This window comes from Drosophila persimilis, unplaced genomic scaffold, assembly GCF_003286085.1.
Source record: "Drosophila persimilis strain 14011-0111.01,24,50 unplaced genomic scaffold, DperRS2 tig00001273-arrow-arrow-pilon, whole genome shotgun sequence".
NCBI classification, from domain to species: domain Eukaryota; kingdom Metazoa; phylum Arthropoda; class Insecta; order Diptera; family Drosophilidae; genus Drosophila; species Drosophila persimilis.
This window is the reverse complement of record NW_020825451.1, coordinates 1-16597: the sequence shown is the minus strand read 5'-3', so window position 1 is coordinate 16597 and position 16597 is coordinate 1. Positions and strand designations below refer to the sequence as shown.

Below are 16597 nucleotides of genomic sequence, written 5' to 3'. Positions count from 1 at the left end.
TTAAACTGCGGCAGATTTGAAAGCCCGGACAAGATTTAATGAATTTATGTCAAGGTGCGAGGGAATGTCTCTCTCTCCCTCTGTCCCTGTCTCTGGGCGCTGGGCAGTGGACAGGTGTCGGATTTGGTCGCTCGTAGGAGACAGGACCTGTCAACAATAAAGCCTGAATGCCATTTTAATTGGCGCATCGGGGCGTTGGCTGCTGGTCGAAAAGGCGCGAATCCTTGGCAGAGAACTGGCTCCCCCAGGACTGGGTACGGGGGAGGGGGATGCTCCGTTTGTCCTTCAGTCGTTGCGCACAATTAAAAGTTGTCCGCGATGTTTGCCCCCGGACCCGGACCCGCACCCAAGCCCAAACCCCAGCCCAAACCCAAGCCGAACCACAGCCAGGGTCCATTCCGGTCTTGGCCAAAAGTAGCAAAATGAGCAAAAGTTTAGTGAATTAAGTGCATCGGAGAATGGCAGCCCGTGACGGTCCCGGGGAGTGGTCGGCGACAGCTCAAAGGTCACGGGGTCCCGGGACAAACTTTCCATTGATTTTAGCAGCCACAAGCAGAGTGCAAGATTTCAGGGGAGATTTCAAGCCATAGTATGCCCTGAGTTTAGAGGATACTTAGTCGATCATCAGCCCACATTGATTCGGATACGGACTGAGAATGAATTTCGTTTTGTCGCGGCGAGTGCTGCGGATGGGCGGCTGCCAGGTGCTGGAACCAAACATATATAATGTCCGCCAACTGCTGAAGACCTTCGACACGATCGTCTACGCCGCGGATGGGGTGCTGTGGCGCCACGATCAGGCACTCACGGGAGCTGCCGATACGTTCAATGCCCTGCGGGCGATGGGCAAGAATTCGTTCATCTGCACCAACAACTCGGAGGCCTCGTGCCGGGCCCTGAGCAAGAAGGCAGACAGCATGGGCTTCCTGATAGCCGAGAACGAGATCCTCTCCTCGGCGCAGGCTCTGGCCCGCTATATGCGAGAGCGGAAGTTCAATCGCAAGGTCTACATCGTGGGTGGCCAGGGCATCAAGGACGAGCTGCGGCAGGTCGGGATCGAGAGTCTGCCGCTGGACTTGGCCTCCACGCAGGAGAACTCCATGGTGGACCAGGTGCAAAAAATGTACTTAGATGCGAATGTGGGCGCCGTGGCCGTCGGCATGGACTTGGGCCTCAATGTGCTGAAGCTGACCAAGGCCAGCATATACCTCCGGGACCCAAAGACCCTCTTTTTGGCCACCAATCGCGATCGCGCCTTTCCAGTGGCTGCCGACCGTCAAGTGCCCGGGGCGGGAGTCGTGGTGGCTGCCATACAGGCGGTGGCGAAGCGGGCCCCGTTCACCTGCGGCAAGCCCAGTCCCTATGTCTGCTCCCATCTGATACGTCAGGGTGTCATCGAGCCGGAACGCACCCTGCTGGTGGGCGACACGTGAGTTTCTCACTCCTATATGGTATTTTCGCTTACTTTCATGCCTTTCCCCCCCCCCGCCCAGCATGTACACGGATATGCAGTTCGGCTACAACTGCGGCTTTCACACTCTACTGGTGGGCACTGGCGTCAGCAGTCTCCAGGATGTCCGCCATGCCCTGGCCTCTAAGCAGGCCTTTGCGTACCAGCAGATACCAGACCTGCATCTGCACAGGCTCTCGGACTTGCTGCCATTCATACCCTCCCGAAACTATTAAGGCCCCTACACCTGACACCTTACCCCTTACACCTTACCCCTTAGACTACATTCATTACTTTAGACAGACAGATAGACACCACGCTCTTACGGCAGTACTTTTGATACCCCTCGCTGTGGGGGGAATGTATAATTGATTGATAATTAAATTTATGTGGCACTGGCGCGCCCTTTAGGGGGGATCCCGAGAAGGGTCCTGAGAGCGGTTAATACGATGTGTACCTATTATTTCTCGGTGCTGGGCTTGCTCTGTTCAAACAGTGCTTTTTGATTGGATCTGAGATCTTGGTTTCTGAGAAAACTCACAATCTAGTACTGGCTGTGTGGAATGTCAATTGTGGTTTGACTGTTTTATTGTTGTTTCAAAATATCACCTACGAGCAGTTGTAGTCCCGTGCTGAGCCATGTTCAAGCGTACCTGCACGGATCTGACCAAAATACCCAAGGAGAAGGTGCGCCAGTGGCTGACCACAATCGAATCGGTGATATTCGATGCCGACGGTGTTCTGTGGCACCTGAACCGGCCGATCAATGGGGCAGTGGAGACCTTTAATATGATCAAGAGCTCGGGCAGGCAGGTGCTGGTGGCGACCAACCATTCGGGTCTGCTCACCAAGGATCTGGCCGCGAAGGCGCACCAGTTCGGCTACGAGATCCAGGAAGAGCAGATACTGAGCACGGCGCTGTCCGTGGCCACGTTCCTCAGCGCGAAGGGGTTCAAAAAGAAGGCGTACATCGTCGGGGAGTCGGCCATTGTCGATGAGCTGGCCAAGGAGAACATCTGCAGCTTCTCTGTGGGCAAGGAGAAGCTGCTCAAGCCCATGGAACAGTTTGCCAAGGATATGTACCTGGATCACGAGGTGGGCGCCGTGATAATCGGCAAGGATGAGAGCTTCAATGTGCCGAAGATAATCAGGGCCAGTTTGTACCTCCAGGAGCCGAAGGTCCTCTTCCTGGGCACCTGTCTGGACACCGCCTATCCGGTGGGCAAAAACCGGATGATTGTGGGCGCCGGTGCCATGGTGGCCGCCGTGAAGGCCATCACTGGCCGAATGCCGCTGATTTTGGGCAAGCCGAATCCCCTGATGGTGGAGCAGCTGCTGCAATGCGGCGTCCTCAAGCGGGAGTCCACGCTGATGGTTGGCGACACGTAAGTGGTCCGTCCTCCTGCCCCACCTGCTCTTACCTCACCCGCCTATTCCAGTCTCTACACGGACATTCTGTTCGCCAGCAACTGCGACTTCCAATCGCTTTTCGTGGGCACCGGCGTCAGCATCTTGAAAGAGGTGCGCCAGATTTGCAATGACGAAGGACACAGCAAAGTGGACATGATCCCAGACACCTATCTGCCCTCTCTGGGACACTTGCGGGAGTTCCTCTGCTAGATCTGTCGATCATGAACACAACACATGAATGCATGCCCATCCATCTCGTACACCTTCTAAATGTAATGCTTCCGGTAATCACCGGATAGCACTCACGGGACACTGTCGAACTAAGAATTATTACGGGGCCGGGGCACCTAGGCAATCGCCGGATAGTACTCACGGGACACTTTCGAACTAAGAATTGCTACGGGGATCGGGGATATCGACAAGCATCGCCGAGGGTGCCTAGGCAATCGCCGGATAGCACTCACGGGACACTGTCGAACTAATAATTGCTACGGGGGTCGGAGACAGGGTTAGAGAGAGACAGGGCGGAGAAAAAATGAAATTGTTTTCTTGATGCTGGCTATAATAATAATACGATCCAATTCAGATTCTGCAGTCTAAAAGATATGGTCATTCTCTACGTTTCTGCGTTTTTGGTTTCTCGTATCGTCGAAATTGTGGATGCCACAGATTTTCGTCCTTTGTGGAGGCGGAAGTGGGCGGGGCAAAGTTTTGAAATATTTTTGTAGCAGTGACATATCACAGAAGTCTGGATCCAAAACATCGTTGCTCTAGCTCTTATAGTCTTTGAGCATTAGGCGCTGAAGGGGACGGACAGACGGACAGACGGACGGACGGACAGACGGACAGACGGACAGACAGACATGGCTTAATCGACTCGGCTATTGATGCTGATCAAGAATATATATACTTTATGGGGTCGGAAACGATTCCTTCTGGACGTTACACACATCCATTTTCACCACAAATCTAATATACCCCAATACTCATTTTGAGTATCGGGTATAACGAGTAGCAGGGGAATCGGGACTGTACTATGCCAGTCGGAACCATTAGGCCAATAATAGCTGTATATCTCTGTAAAACCGCCCGTGAGGTCGACCATTATTCACGTACAGCCGAGGCTGGCTTCCCTAACCTCCCTAGCCATAGCGTAAACACGTGGCCGCCGCGCCCACACGAGGAGGAGAGCGCCGCGGCAAGACGGCAGAGAAAGGGAACCGAGCCGAAGCTGGGTAGAAATCGCTGGAGAGAGAGCGACACGGGCGCGGCGAGCAGCGCGTCGTGAGCGGTAGAGGCCGAGTGAGCGTCGGAATCCTCCCGAAGACCAACCAGCCCGGCTATATATTTCGTACCCAGACCCAGAAGAGGATAGCAAATGCCCGGCCCTCGGCGCGAGCAGTCATTCAATGAACGGTCTTCAGCGCGGTCAAAACGGTCAAAATAGCCGAGAGTAAACGCCCGACCTTCAATGTGATCAGTCAGCGGATCCCACTTTGGGTGTCCCACCCCAAGCGTGATTTAAGTGGGGGGGATTATGTAGTGCGCTTGTTGTAAGAAAAAAAATTGTTTGCATCGACGTCTTAATTTTCCCTAAAATTATGCTACGCGAATAGGCTAAGTCTTCTGTTGGGTTCAAGAAAGCTAAGCTTTTAACACGCCATATTATTTATTATATTATTTCTTTTGGCTGACGTTTTAATCGGCCTCTTCCTCCCACTGTCATTTTGACAAATCGGAAAGAAAAAGGGAAGAACGATGGAATGAGGCCTTGATTTCCGGGAAAAGCAGCTCGCTCTCTCCTCATGGTATCCGAACAGTACGGACGTACTTATCCAGCTCTCAAGAAAAAAATTTAATAAAAGTTAAAAATCAAATAAAAGTTCTCCGTAGATCAGCACGATCCGCCGGCCTTTCGAAAGCAAGACCCCATCCACCCAGTAGAGAAATCAATCCCCCATCCACTGTGCAGAGGATGGTGCAGTTTTTTCCGACGATCGCCCCAAAGCGGGCCACCGTAGAGTTGGGACGCTCCCCCCAACGCCCCAACGCCCTCCACCAAAGCGGTCCACCGTAGAGTTGGGAAACTCCACCTAAAGCCCCAACGCCATCCACCACATCGAGCCCTTCAGCAGTTCCCGAGATTCAGCGCCGGCAGAGAGCGGCCCCTCAGCCGTTTCCGAGCTTTAGCGCCGGCAGCAGCGAGCTCTTCGCCGCCCCAACGCGAGTCGTCGCGACCGAGAGTGGTCCATCCAGCCACCGGGCCAAGAGCCCTAAACAAAAAGTGCCAAGTGATCTTCCTTGCTAATGACAAGGAATAACCAGACTCGTCCAATAAAAAAGAGACCCTGACCCGAATTTTTTTGTCACCGTGCTTCGCCCTAACCTAAAAGTCAGATCATGGCATGTGCAGGTTAAGTGTATTAAATAAACCCCAACGGAACGGGCAGAACTCGTATGAACCTCTTTGTGGCCCATTGTGCATTTACTCCCAAAGAACATATATGCGCTTGTTAGGCCGTTGCCCCTTTTGCCCGTGAAACGAAACCAGCTGCTTGGAGCTTTTTCCGTGCGCCTACACCTTGGTCTATGTATCAAGACCTACCCCCATCGAACCTGAATAAACGAATATATATTGAATAAAGAATAATATATAGAAGTTAAATATGGAATAATTTGATTTATGCACTATATATGCCCAAAAAAAAGTCCCTAAACAAAAAGAAAAAGAAAAGAAGATCAAGATAATCCGGTGTTAGCCGTGGTCATGCGTGTCCATATGTGTGTGCTCTCTCTCTAAAACTTACAGGTATATTAGAAGAGTTTTTCTAATCAGTTACCGAAAACTTTGGGTGGCTGTAATTTAAATTATTTATTTGGCGGGGCGAAAAACTTGATACGCTCGATCTATTTCAAGGTTGGCGAACAACTATATTTTCTTCACAATTCAAATCTCTTACTCCAGCTATCCTACGGTGGCAAAGCGGGGCGAATTCGCCAAGAGCGAGAGAGCGAGCTTTTATTGCGCTCCCGCTTTGCCCTAGCCTAACTTACACTAGACTTCATAATTCATAATTCATAATTCATAATTCCATCTATAACTAATAATTGTGGCCATGGATGGAAGGTCACGCAACACCGGCCCCGTTGAACGCCTGCATCGGCTTCAACACATTGGGAGCGGCGCTAATTTATGTATGGGCCGCCGAAAAACCGCTCCAGTGCTAGTCCTTATTTCGACGACCCTGACCATGCCGTCCTCTCCTGCGTGCGTGGCTATGACCCTCCCTACGATCCACTCCTGAGGCGGCAGATTGTCCTCGGCCACGATGGCGAGGTCTCCTTCCTCGAGGTTCGGTTGCTGCTGGTGCCATTTGCTCCGAATTTGCAGCCCCAGGACATATTCGCGGGACCATCGCTGCCAAAACGCTTGCCTGACTGACGAGACAAGTCGCCATCGCCGCAAGCAACTGAGACTCTCCTGGTCCGGAGTCCGCAGTGCTGGGGGGGCGATGAGCGACCCGCCTGTCAGCAGGTGCCCGGGTGTTAGGGCCTCGCCGTCGCTTGGATCTTGGCTGATGGCTCCCAGCGGCCTCGAGTTCATTATGGCCTCGATGCCGACGAGGACTGTGGCGAGCTCTTCGGCGGTTAGGAGCGCGCTGCCTACCGCCCGTAGGAGTAGGCTCTTGGCAGTTTTTACACCTGCCTCCCATAGCCCTCCCATGTGAGGAGCTCGCGGCGGTATGAACGCAAATTCGCATCCGTTTTTTGACGCAAAGTCGCGAATTGCGTCTCCCTGCTCCTTGAGCCTGATCCGCAGAGTGCTGAGATGGCGGCTCGCTCCGACGAAGTTCGTCCCGTTGTCGCAATGAACGACTTGGGGATATCCTCGGCGCCCGACGAACCTTTGAAAAGCCAACAAAAAACAATCAGTGGTTAGATCGGAAACTATTTCTAGGTGAACCGCCTTGGACGCAAAAAAAACAAAAAGCGCAATGTATGACTTGTATGGGGGCCTTCCGCGAATTTTCAATGTCGTGTGCACTGGTCCACAAAAATCAACGCCGCAAATTGAAAATGGGCGGAGAGCACGGAGTCGATCTGCGGGTAAATTCCCCATGAGTTGCGTCAGCAATCGAGGCTTGCATTTAAAACAGCGCATACATGATCGAACTGTCTGACGGCAGACCTCCTGAGCGTTCACTATCCACACGCTCTGTCGAAGGATGCTCACAAATGCTCGTGGGCCGACATGAAAATTCGAATGGTGCAGATGACGAATATAGCTTCGCACGAATTGCGAGCGCTTAGTCAAAAGCAGAGGAAACTTGGCATCGTATGATATAGGAGCTTTAGCTAGTCGCCCCCCCACTCGCAACAACGAAAAGTTACACCAAGTCCCTGTGTCTTCATGGATGAATGGGTTCAACCGCTGAAGACTAGGACCAATTGTAGATCCTTTCCTAACCTTTTCGATTTCTCCTTGATACTCGTGATGCTGGACGATTTCGACAATTTTATAAAAGGCTTCATTGTATTCGGTCGGTGAGATAGTTTTTTCGAATTTTAGGCTTGGGTCTTTACATTTTCTTATAAAGCGGAACACATACACAAACACTCTAAGCAGTTTGAGGTGTGACGAGAATCCCTCGATGACATCTAACAGCTCCGAACTTCGCACAGCCGCGGTCAGCCCGACCGCAGTCTTCCTCTTTTCCAGCTGAAGATCATCGGAGTGTTCCAAATGAGCGTTCTTGGGCCAGTTTTCTTCTTCCTCTTTCAGAAATGATGGTCCTTCGAACCAAATTGACTGAACGATTTCGTCGACGTCACAACCTCTTGAGACAATATCTGCTGGGTTCTGTTTCGTGGGTACATGCCGCCACGTAGCATCATCTGACCACTCTTGAATCTCAGCCACTCTATTTGAAACGAAAGTCGACAACGACGATGGATGAGACCGGATCCAATGGAGAGTTACCTCTGAATCCGACCAATAAACGACTCGTTCAATGGGCACGTTTAATAGGGGCTTGATTCTGTGACAGAGATCTGCGAGAAGGTGAGCGGCACATAACTCAAGCCTTGGGAGCGTTTTGGTCTTGAGCGGCGCTACTTTGGATTTCGAAGTCAACAATGATACTTTTAAACCTTCTGCAGTTCTGCTACGTATATAGACGCACGCTCCATACGCTCTCATGGAGGCGTCAGCAAAGGCATGTATTTGAACCGGTGACATCGGATCGGAATACACAAACCGAGATATGGATATGTCTTCCAATTGAGATAGTGTATTTTTCAACTTATTCCACGCTGTTTCCAAATGCAGCGGGATCGACTCATCCCAATCTAGTTTGTTAAGCCAAAGCTCCTGCAATAGGATCTTGCCTTTTATAACGATAGGACTTAATAAACCTAGGGGGTCAAACAACTTTGATGTCACCGATAGTATGTTCCGTTTTGTCGCTTGGAGACCCATAACTGAATTGTCAATTTTGAACTTAAAGGCATCGTCAGTAGGAACCATGAGATTCCTAACGCCTTTGTCGACTCTGAATCCGAGATTGTTATGGGTTTGGCTGTGCTCTTAGATGCGGTGATCTCGGGTGAGTTTGAAAACCACTTAGTCAACTCAAACCCTGCGGTCTGAAGAACCTGAGACACTTCGGACTTAATTGCCCTTAGCTCCTCTACGCATGCAGCACCAGTCAACAAGTCATCGACGTAAAAGTCGGACCCAATAACGTTAGCAGCTCTAGGGAATGAGAGCTTCGCAGACTCACTCAACCTTTTCAAACACCGGATAGCTAAGAATGGGGCTGGTCCAGTCCCATAGGTTACAGTGTTGAGCTTGTATAATCTCAAGGATTCAGAAGGGTCTCTTCTCCACACTATGAGCTGAAACTGCCGATCCGCTTCGTTCACCATCACTTGGCGATACATCTTTTTAACATCAGCAGTCAGGGCAAACCTGTGCAGACGGAAACGGAGCAGTGTCGAGTATAATTCCTCTTGAATGGTAGGTCCCACCATCAGAATGTCATTTAAGGCCACCTGTGAGGACGTCTTGGACGAAGCATCGAACACGACTCGGAGCTTGGTAGACGTACTTTGGGGCCTCAGAACACACTGATGAGGGATTACGTAGTGTGGAGTAGACGGAATCGTATTGTCAGTAGGAGACATATGACCTAAGGAGAGGTACTCTTCCATGAATTCCAAGTACATTTTCTTCAACTCAGGGTCACGATGCAATCGTCTTTCAAGCGACAAAAACCGCCGTTTCGCAACCTCAAAGGAGTTGCCTAAACAATTTGGATCTGATTTAAACGGGAGCCTTACTTCGAACCGACCTGATGATAGTACCTGAGTCGTCTTACGATAGTGTTCTTCACATAGCTTGTGCTCAGGTGTGGCAATTTTCTTGGTAGATGGCATTTCTTCCAGTGACCAAAACTTTTTCAAGGTCCTATCGATGGATACTAGCAACTCTTCACTGCAACTCAAACTGTTTGTAATTTGAGGAGCAGAACTCCTGGAAACATATTTTCCCGACACAACCCAACCAAGAAGGGTTTTCTGAAGAGTTGGAAAGTCAGGACCTTGTTTAATTTGACCAACAGCTAATAATTCAAAGAACGATTCTGCTCCAATTAACATATCTATTCTTTGTGGCTTGTAGAAATAAGGGTCTGCCAGTGGTAGGTTCTCTGGGATTCGCCAGTCAGTCACATTCACTGACTGGTCAGGGTGATAACCTGAAATTGATTTCAGGATCCAAAAATCAAAGGAGAACTCACTACCATTTATTCGCGACTTCACCACTGTGTGTATTTTATCCTTTACTTGAGAATTAGATTCACCAATTCCAAGCAAGTTAATACAGGACTCCTCTCTACGGATCTGTAAGCGATTAGCGAGGTCCTCGGTAATGAAATTTGTTTGTGATCCAGAGTCGAGCAGAGCTCTGGCCAGAATGTGTTCACCGCTCTTAGTTCGGACGCTTACGATCGACGTAGCCAGAATTACCCTGTCCAACGCTGTCGCATGCAAAACATGTGACGTGGAAGGTTGATTCTGATTTGATGGAGGAGAAGGACTCTCTTGGGGTGGTGGCAACGCGAGACTATTAGCCGACACTGTGTATCGATGCAATAATGTATGATGTGAGCGGCTGCACACTCGACATTTATTGGCTTTGCATTTTACAACAGCGTGGCCTTTTCGCAGACAATTAATGCATAGGGATGCCGACTTAGCAAACTCAAACCTTTGCATCACCGAGAGACGCGAAAATGAAGGGCAATTTGACACTACATGGTCTCCTGAATTGCAGTAGCTACAAGTTTGCTGAGTTCTACTGTTGGTGGAAGTGGAAGAACAAGCAAATGAACTGCGATTATGTTGCTTGCTTGGCATGACTTTGTCTTGCCTTGGCTTGGTCGATTCTTCAGCAGACAGATGCTGGTATCGACGATTCAAGACTTTCTCAAAGTCGGACCAAAGCGGCAACTTCTCATAAGTAAGCTGTTCATCCCACTTTTGTTTCGTCACTGGGTCGACTCTGTTTAAAACGAGGTGAATGAGCATTGCATTCGAAATTGTTGTATCATCTCCGATCGACAGTAACGATCCGTAAATCGACGAAACAGTATCGATTAGAGTTCTTAGAGATGATGCAGATTGATGCGACATTCTCGGCAGATTGAACAATGTGGAAATATTATTCGTGAAAATCAAATAATCGTTGTCATACACTCGTTTTAGGCCAGCCATGGCCTTTTCATAATTTGCCTCGGTGACTTGGAACGCCTTTATTGTTCCTAATGCTTCATCAGAGAGGCACGAAATCAAATGATTAAATTTTTCGATCACCGGTATGCTGTTGTCGCTATGGACTAGTCTTTCAAAAAGGCTAATGAAATTTTTTAATTCCGAGTGTTTACCACTAAATTTGGGTAATGCCAATTTCGGAAGTCTAGCATGAGTTGGGGCTGAAGAAGACACTGGCTTCGTCTCGCTTGCTGCATCAAAGGCGGCGATAAGCGACATTATCTTTCCTTTGGTGACAATTATCAGCTCTTCCAACTCGGCTGCATATGCATCATCACCTGTTATATCCTCGATTTGCTCCTGCAAATGGTTAGCCTTTTCAATTGAAGCATTCAAACAATCTAATCTACATTGTAATTCCGGTAATTGCAAAGGAATCGACCCTTGATCTAATCGATCCTCTAAGCGGCGAATGCTTTTTACTCTACTTTTGAGCTTAATCTTTAAGTCTTCAAGAGTGGGTTTCCTTTTTTCTGCCATATTGGTTGTGTTTTTATTTATTTATTTATTATTATTATTATTTTTTTTTTTTAATTTTAAATTTTTGAACGAGAACGATAATCGAAAACGAATTTTAATTTAATGTCGAGGCACGAGGTATCAAGGGAAAGAGTTGTTGCAAGTAACAGCCGAAAACAATATACCCGTTAGATACAGGGTAGCGCGTCACTTGGCAAGTAACAGCCGAAAACAATATACCCGTTGGATGCAGGGTAGCGCGTCACTTGGCAAGTAACAGCCGAAAACAATATACCCGTTGGATGTAGGGTAGCGCGTCACTTGGCGCACCGTTAAGCTCAAGAGCGGCAACGAAAATTCTCCCAACAAATACAACGCTAGCAGCAGTGGAGAAGCGAAAGCGATAACGAAATAATGCACCGGTGCTGCTGCTTGTATGTATGTGTGGATATTTTCTATACGCCGTGGCTTGGGTCAACGAACGAACAAACTTTGTTTTAACGACGAGAAAGGTAGAACAAAATAAATTGTGCTGGGAGGGGGGGGGGGGGGGGGGGGGGGGCGACAGTGATTGCAGTAAACAAAAGATGTATGTATGTATGTACATATAACTGTTGCGTCCAAATAGCGGTTCACATATGTATGTCTGTTTGGGTCGATATGTATGTATGTATTTATGTTTTTAGTTATATTTATGCAATTACTAACAAAATGCATGCAATCAAGCTCTACTATATATGTATCATACGTCTGTGCCTAGAATTGAAGGCGATGTGCAATGTTTTCAGCACAAGACACCTCAAAGAGAGATCTGAATGTCTTTTGCTCAGCCTTCAATTTTCTGCACAAATACCTCTGATTCCTCTTTTGGATTTTTGAATCCAACTGCTACTTTCCTGTCTTTTTCGCAGGGCATCCCTCGGCGGTAGCAGAATTGCACAAAAATTATTGTTGGCGCGACCGACGCGATGATATTTTACAAAAATTGATTGCCGATTGCACACACACACGACGCGGGCAACGAATATGTTTGCATATGTATACTGCAATTTCTTGTGTCACTGTCACTTGTTTTTTGTTGCCTATAATTCACTTTACAGTCCACCCGGGGGCGCCATGAAAAATTAGAAGAGTTTTTCTAATCAGTTACCGAAAACTTTGGGTGGCTGTAATTTAAATTATTTATTTGGCGGGGCGAAAAACTTGATACGCTCGATCTATTTCAAGGTTGGCGAACAACTATATTTTCTTCACAATTCAAATCTCTTACTCTAGCTATCCTACGGTGGCAAAGCGGGGCGAATTCGCCAAGAGCGAGAGAGCGAGCTTTTATTGCGCTCCCGCTTTGCCCTAGCCTAACTTACACTAGACTTCATAATTCATAATTCCATCTATAACTAATAATTGTGGCCATGGATGGAAGGTCACGCAACACCCCTCGCCGAAAGATCTTTTGGACGTGGCCGGAACATGAAAGTACGTAAGTGAACGAACTCGCTCCCAGTTATCGTTTATAAACTTTTAACATAAAGAGACAAAAACCATACATGAGCCCGGTCGGCCGTATTCTTTGATTTTCCCTAAATTATGTTGGGGCTTTTGTGTTGTAAAGAGGCCTTAAGCCCACGAAAAGCTCAAGAGCTTTGTAAGCTTTAAGCTTTAGCGCAGATCAGAGGCAGCAGGTGCTTTACACCTATGCGACGGTGATTAGTTACCCTTACTTTTGCATTAATACGAAAATAACGAAAATGAAGAAATCTTAAATTACAAAAGTTCCTAGTTAAATATTCGTGAAATTATTCCCAGTATCCTACCATTTGTTTTTGAATCATATATATTATTCATATTATTTAAAATTATTATTCCTATATTTTTAATTCTCTTATTTCCCTAGCTTATACTCAACCCATAACTATATATAATTTTCTTTCTACCCATAATAATAACTGAAAAATTAGAAGAGTTTTTCTAATCAGTTACCGAAAACTTTGGGTGGCTGTAATTTAAATTATTTATTTGGCGGGGCGAAAAACTTGATACGCTCGATCTATTTCAAGGTTGGCGAACAACTATATTTTCTTCACAATTCAAATCTCTTACTCTAGCTATCCTACGGTGGCAAAGCGGGGCGAATTCGCCAAGAGCGAGAGAGCGAGCTTTTATTGCGCTCCCGCTTTGCCCTAGCCTAACTTACACTAGACTTCATAATTCATAATTCCATCTATAACTAATAATTGTGGCCATGGATGGAAGGTCCCGCAACACCGGCCCCGTTGAACGCCTGCATCGGCTTCAACACATTGGGAGCGGCGCTAATTTGTGTATGGGCCGCCGAAAAACCGCTCCAGTGCTAGTCCTTATTTCGACGACCCTGACCATGCCGTCCTCTCCTGCGTGCGTGGCTATGACCCTCCCTACGAGCCACTCCTGAGGCGGCAGATTGTCCTCGGCCACGATGACGAGGTCTCCTTCCTCGAGGTTCGGTTGCTGCTGGTGCCATTTGCCCCGAATTTGCAGCCCCAGGACATATTCGCGGGACCATCGCTGCCAAAACGCTTGCCTGACTGACGAGACAAGTCGCCATCGCCGCAAGCAACTGAGACTCTCCTGGTCCGGAGTCCGCAGTGCTGGGGGGGCGATGAGCGACCCGCCTGTCAGCAGGTGCCCGGGTGTTAGGGCCTCGCCGTCGCTTGGATCTTGGCTGATGGCTCCCAGCGGCCTCGAGTTCATTATGGCCTCGATGCCGACGAGGTCTGTGGCGAGCTCTTCGGCGGTTAGGAGCGCGCTGCCTACCGCCCGTAGGAGTAGGCTCTTGGCAGTTTTTACACCTGCCTCCCATAGCCCTCCCATGTGAGGAGCTCGCGGCGGTATGAACGCAAATTCGCATCCGTTTTTTGACGCAAAGTCGCGAATTGCGTCTCCCTGCTCCTTGAGCCTGATCCGCAGAGCGCTGAGATGGCGGCTCGCTCCGACGAAGTTCGTCCCGTTGTCGCAATGAACGACTTGGGGATATCCTCGGCGCCCGACGAACCTTTGAAAAGCCAACAAAAAACAATCAGTGGTTAGATCGGAAACTATTTCTAGGTGAACCGCCTTGGACGCAAAACAAACAAAAAGCGCAATGTATGACTTGTATGGGGGCCTTCCGCGAATTTTCAATGTCGTGTGCACTGGTCCACAAAAATCAACGCCGCAAATTGAAAATGGGCGGAGAGCACGGAGTCGATCTGCGGGTAAATTCCCCATGAGTTGCGTCAGCAATCGAGGCTTGCATTTAAAACAGCGCATACATGATCGAACTGTCTGACGGCAGACCTCCTGAGCGTTCACTATCCACACGCTCTGTCGAAGGATGCTCACAAATGCTCGTGGGCCGACATGAAAATTCGAATGGTGCAGATGACGAATATAGCTTCGCACGAATTGCGAGCGCTTAGTCAAAAGCAGAGGAAACTTGGCATCGTATGATATAGGAGCTTTAGCTAGTCGCCCCCCCACTCGCAACAACGAAAAGTTACACCAAGTCCCTGTGTCTTCATGGATGAATGGGTTCAACCGCTGAAGACTAGGACCAATTGTAGATCCTTTCCTAACCTTTTCGATTTCTCCTTGATACTCGTGATGCTGGACGATTTCGACAATTTTATAAAAGGCTTCATTGTATTCGGTCGGTGAGATAGTTTTTTCGAATTTTAGGCTTGGGTCTTTACATTTTCTTATAAAGCGGAACACATACACAAACACTCTAAGCAGTTTGAGGTGTGACGAGAATCCCTCGATGACATCTAACAGCTCCGAACTTCGCACAGCCGCGGTCAGCCCGACCGCAGTCTTCCTCTTTTCCAGCTGAAGATCATCGGAGTGTTCGAAATGAGCGTTCTTGGGCCAGTTTTCTTCTTCCTCTTTCAGAAATGATGGTCCTTCGAACCAAATTGACTGAACGATTTCGTCGACGTCACAACCTCTTGAGACAATATCTGCTGGGTTCTGTTTCGTGGGTACATGCCGCCACGTAGCATCATCTGACCACTCTTGAATCTCAGCCACTCTATTTGAAACGAAAGTCGACAACGACGATGGATGAGACCGGATCCAATGGAGAGTTACCTCTGAATCCGACCAATAAACGACTCGTTCAATGGGCACGTTTAATAGGGGCTTGATTCTGTGACAGAGATCTGCGAGAAGGTGAGCGGCACATAACTCAAGCCTTGGGAGCGTTTTGGTCTTGAGCGGCGCTACTTTGGATTTCGAAGTCAACAATGATACTTTTAAACCTTCTGCAGTTCTGCTACGTATATAGACGCACGCTCCATACGCTCTCATGGAGGCGTCAGCAAAGGCATGTATTTGAACCGGTGACATCGGATCGGAATACACAAACCGAGATATGGATATGTCTTCCAATTGAGATAGTGTATTTTTCAACTTATTCCACGCTGTTTCCAAATGCAGCGGGATCGACTCATCCCAATCTAGTTTGTTAAGCCAAAGCTCCTGCAATAGGATCTTGCCTTTTATAACGATAGGACTTAATAAACCTAGGGGGTCAAACAACTTTGATGTCACCGATAGTATGTTTCCGTTTTGTCGCTTGGAGACCCATAACTGAATTGTCAATTTTGAACTTAAAGGCATCGTCAGTAGGAACCATGAGATTCCTAACGCCTCTGTCGACTCTGAATCCGAGATTGTTATGGGTTTGGCTGTGCTCTTAGATGCGGTGATCTCGGGTGAGTTTGAAAACCACTTAGTCAACTCAAACCCTGCGGTCTGAAGAACCTGAGACACTTCGGAATTAATTGCCCTTAGCTCCTCTACACATGCAGCACCAGTCAACAAGTCATCGACGTAAAAGTCGGACCCAATAACGTTAGCAGCTCTAGGGAATGAGAGCTTCGCAGACTCACTCAACCTTTTTCAAAACACCGGATAGCTAAGAATGGGGCTGGTCCAGTCCCATAGGTTACAGTGTTGAGCTTGTATAATCTCAAGGATTCAGAAGGGTCTCTTCTCCACACTATGAGCTGAAACTGCCGATCCGCTCGTTCACCATCACTTGGCGATACATCTTTTTAACATCAGCAGTCAGGGCAAACCTGTGCAGACGGAAACGGAGCAGTGTCGAGTATAATTCCTCTTGAATGGTAGGTCGAAGCATCGAACACGACTCGGAGCTTGGTAGACGTACTTTGTGGGGCCTCAGAACACACTGATGAGGGATTACGTAGTGTGGAGTAGACGGAATCGTATTGTCAGTAGGAGACATATGACCTAAGGAGAGGTACTCTTCCATGAATTCAAGTACATTTTCTTCAACTCAGGGTCACGATGCAATCGTCTTTCAAGCGACAAAAAACCGCCGTTTCGCAACCTCAAAGGAGTTGCCCTAAACAATTTGGATCTGATTTAAACGGGAGCCTTACTTCGAACCGACCTGATGAT

At 48.3% G+C, this 16597-nt stretch overlaps 2 protein-coding genes across 2 annotated transcripts; both read left to right on the top strand.

The window, feature by feature from the left end:
* The first annotated feature begins 656 nt into the window (after nt 1–656).
* Nucleotides 657–1883, top strand: LOC113566926 (glycerol-3-phosphate phosphatase-like). Its single transcript, XM_026994139.1, has 2 exons — nt 657–1429; nt 1494–1883. The coding sequence occupies exons 1-2, from the start codon at nt 657–659 to the stop codon at nt 1684–1686; spliced, it is 966 nt and encodes a 321-aa protein (XP_026849940.1). The 3' UTR covers nt 1687–1883.
* Nucleotides 1884–2048: 165 nt separating this feature from the next.
* Nucleotides 2049–3170, top strand: LOC113566927 (glycerol-3-phosphate phosphatase-like). The gene is made up of 2 exons (XM_026994140.1): nt 2049–2835; nt 2890–3170. Exons 1-2 carry the CDS (start codon nt 2090–2092, stop codon nt 3068–3070), a joined length of 927 nt encoding a protein of 308 aa, XP_026849941.1. The 5' UTR covers nt 2049–2089; the 3' UTR covers nt 3071–3170.
* Nucleotides 3171–16597: the final 13427 nt, after the last annotated feature.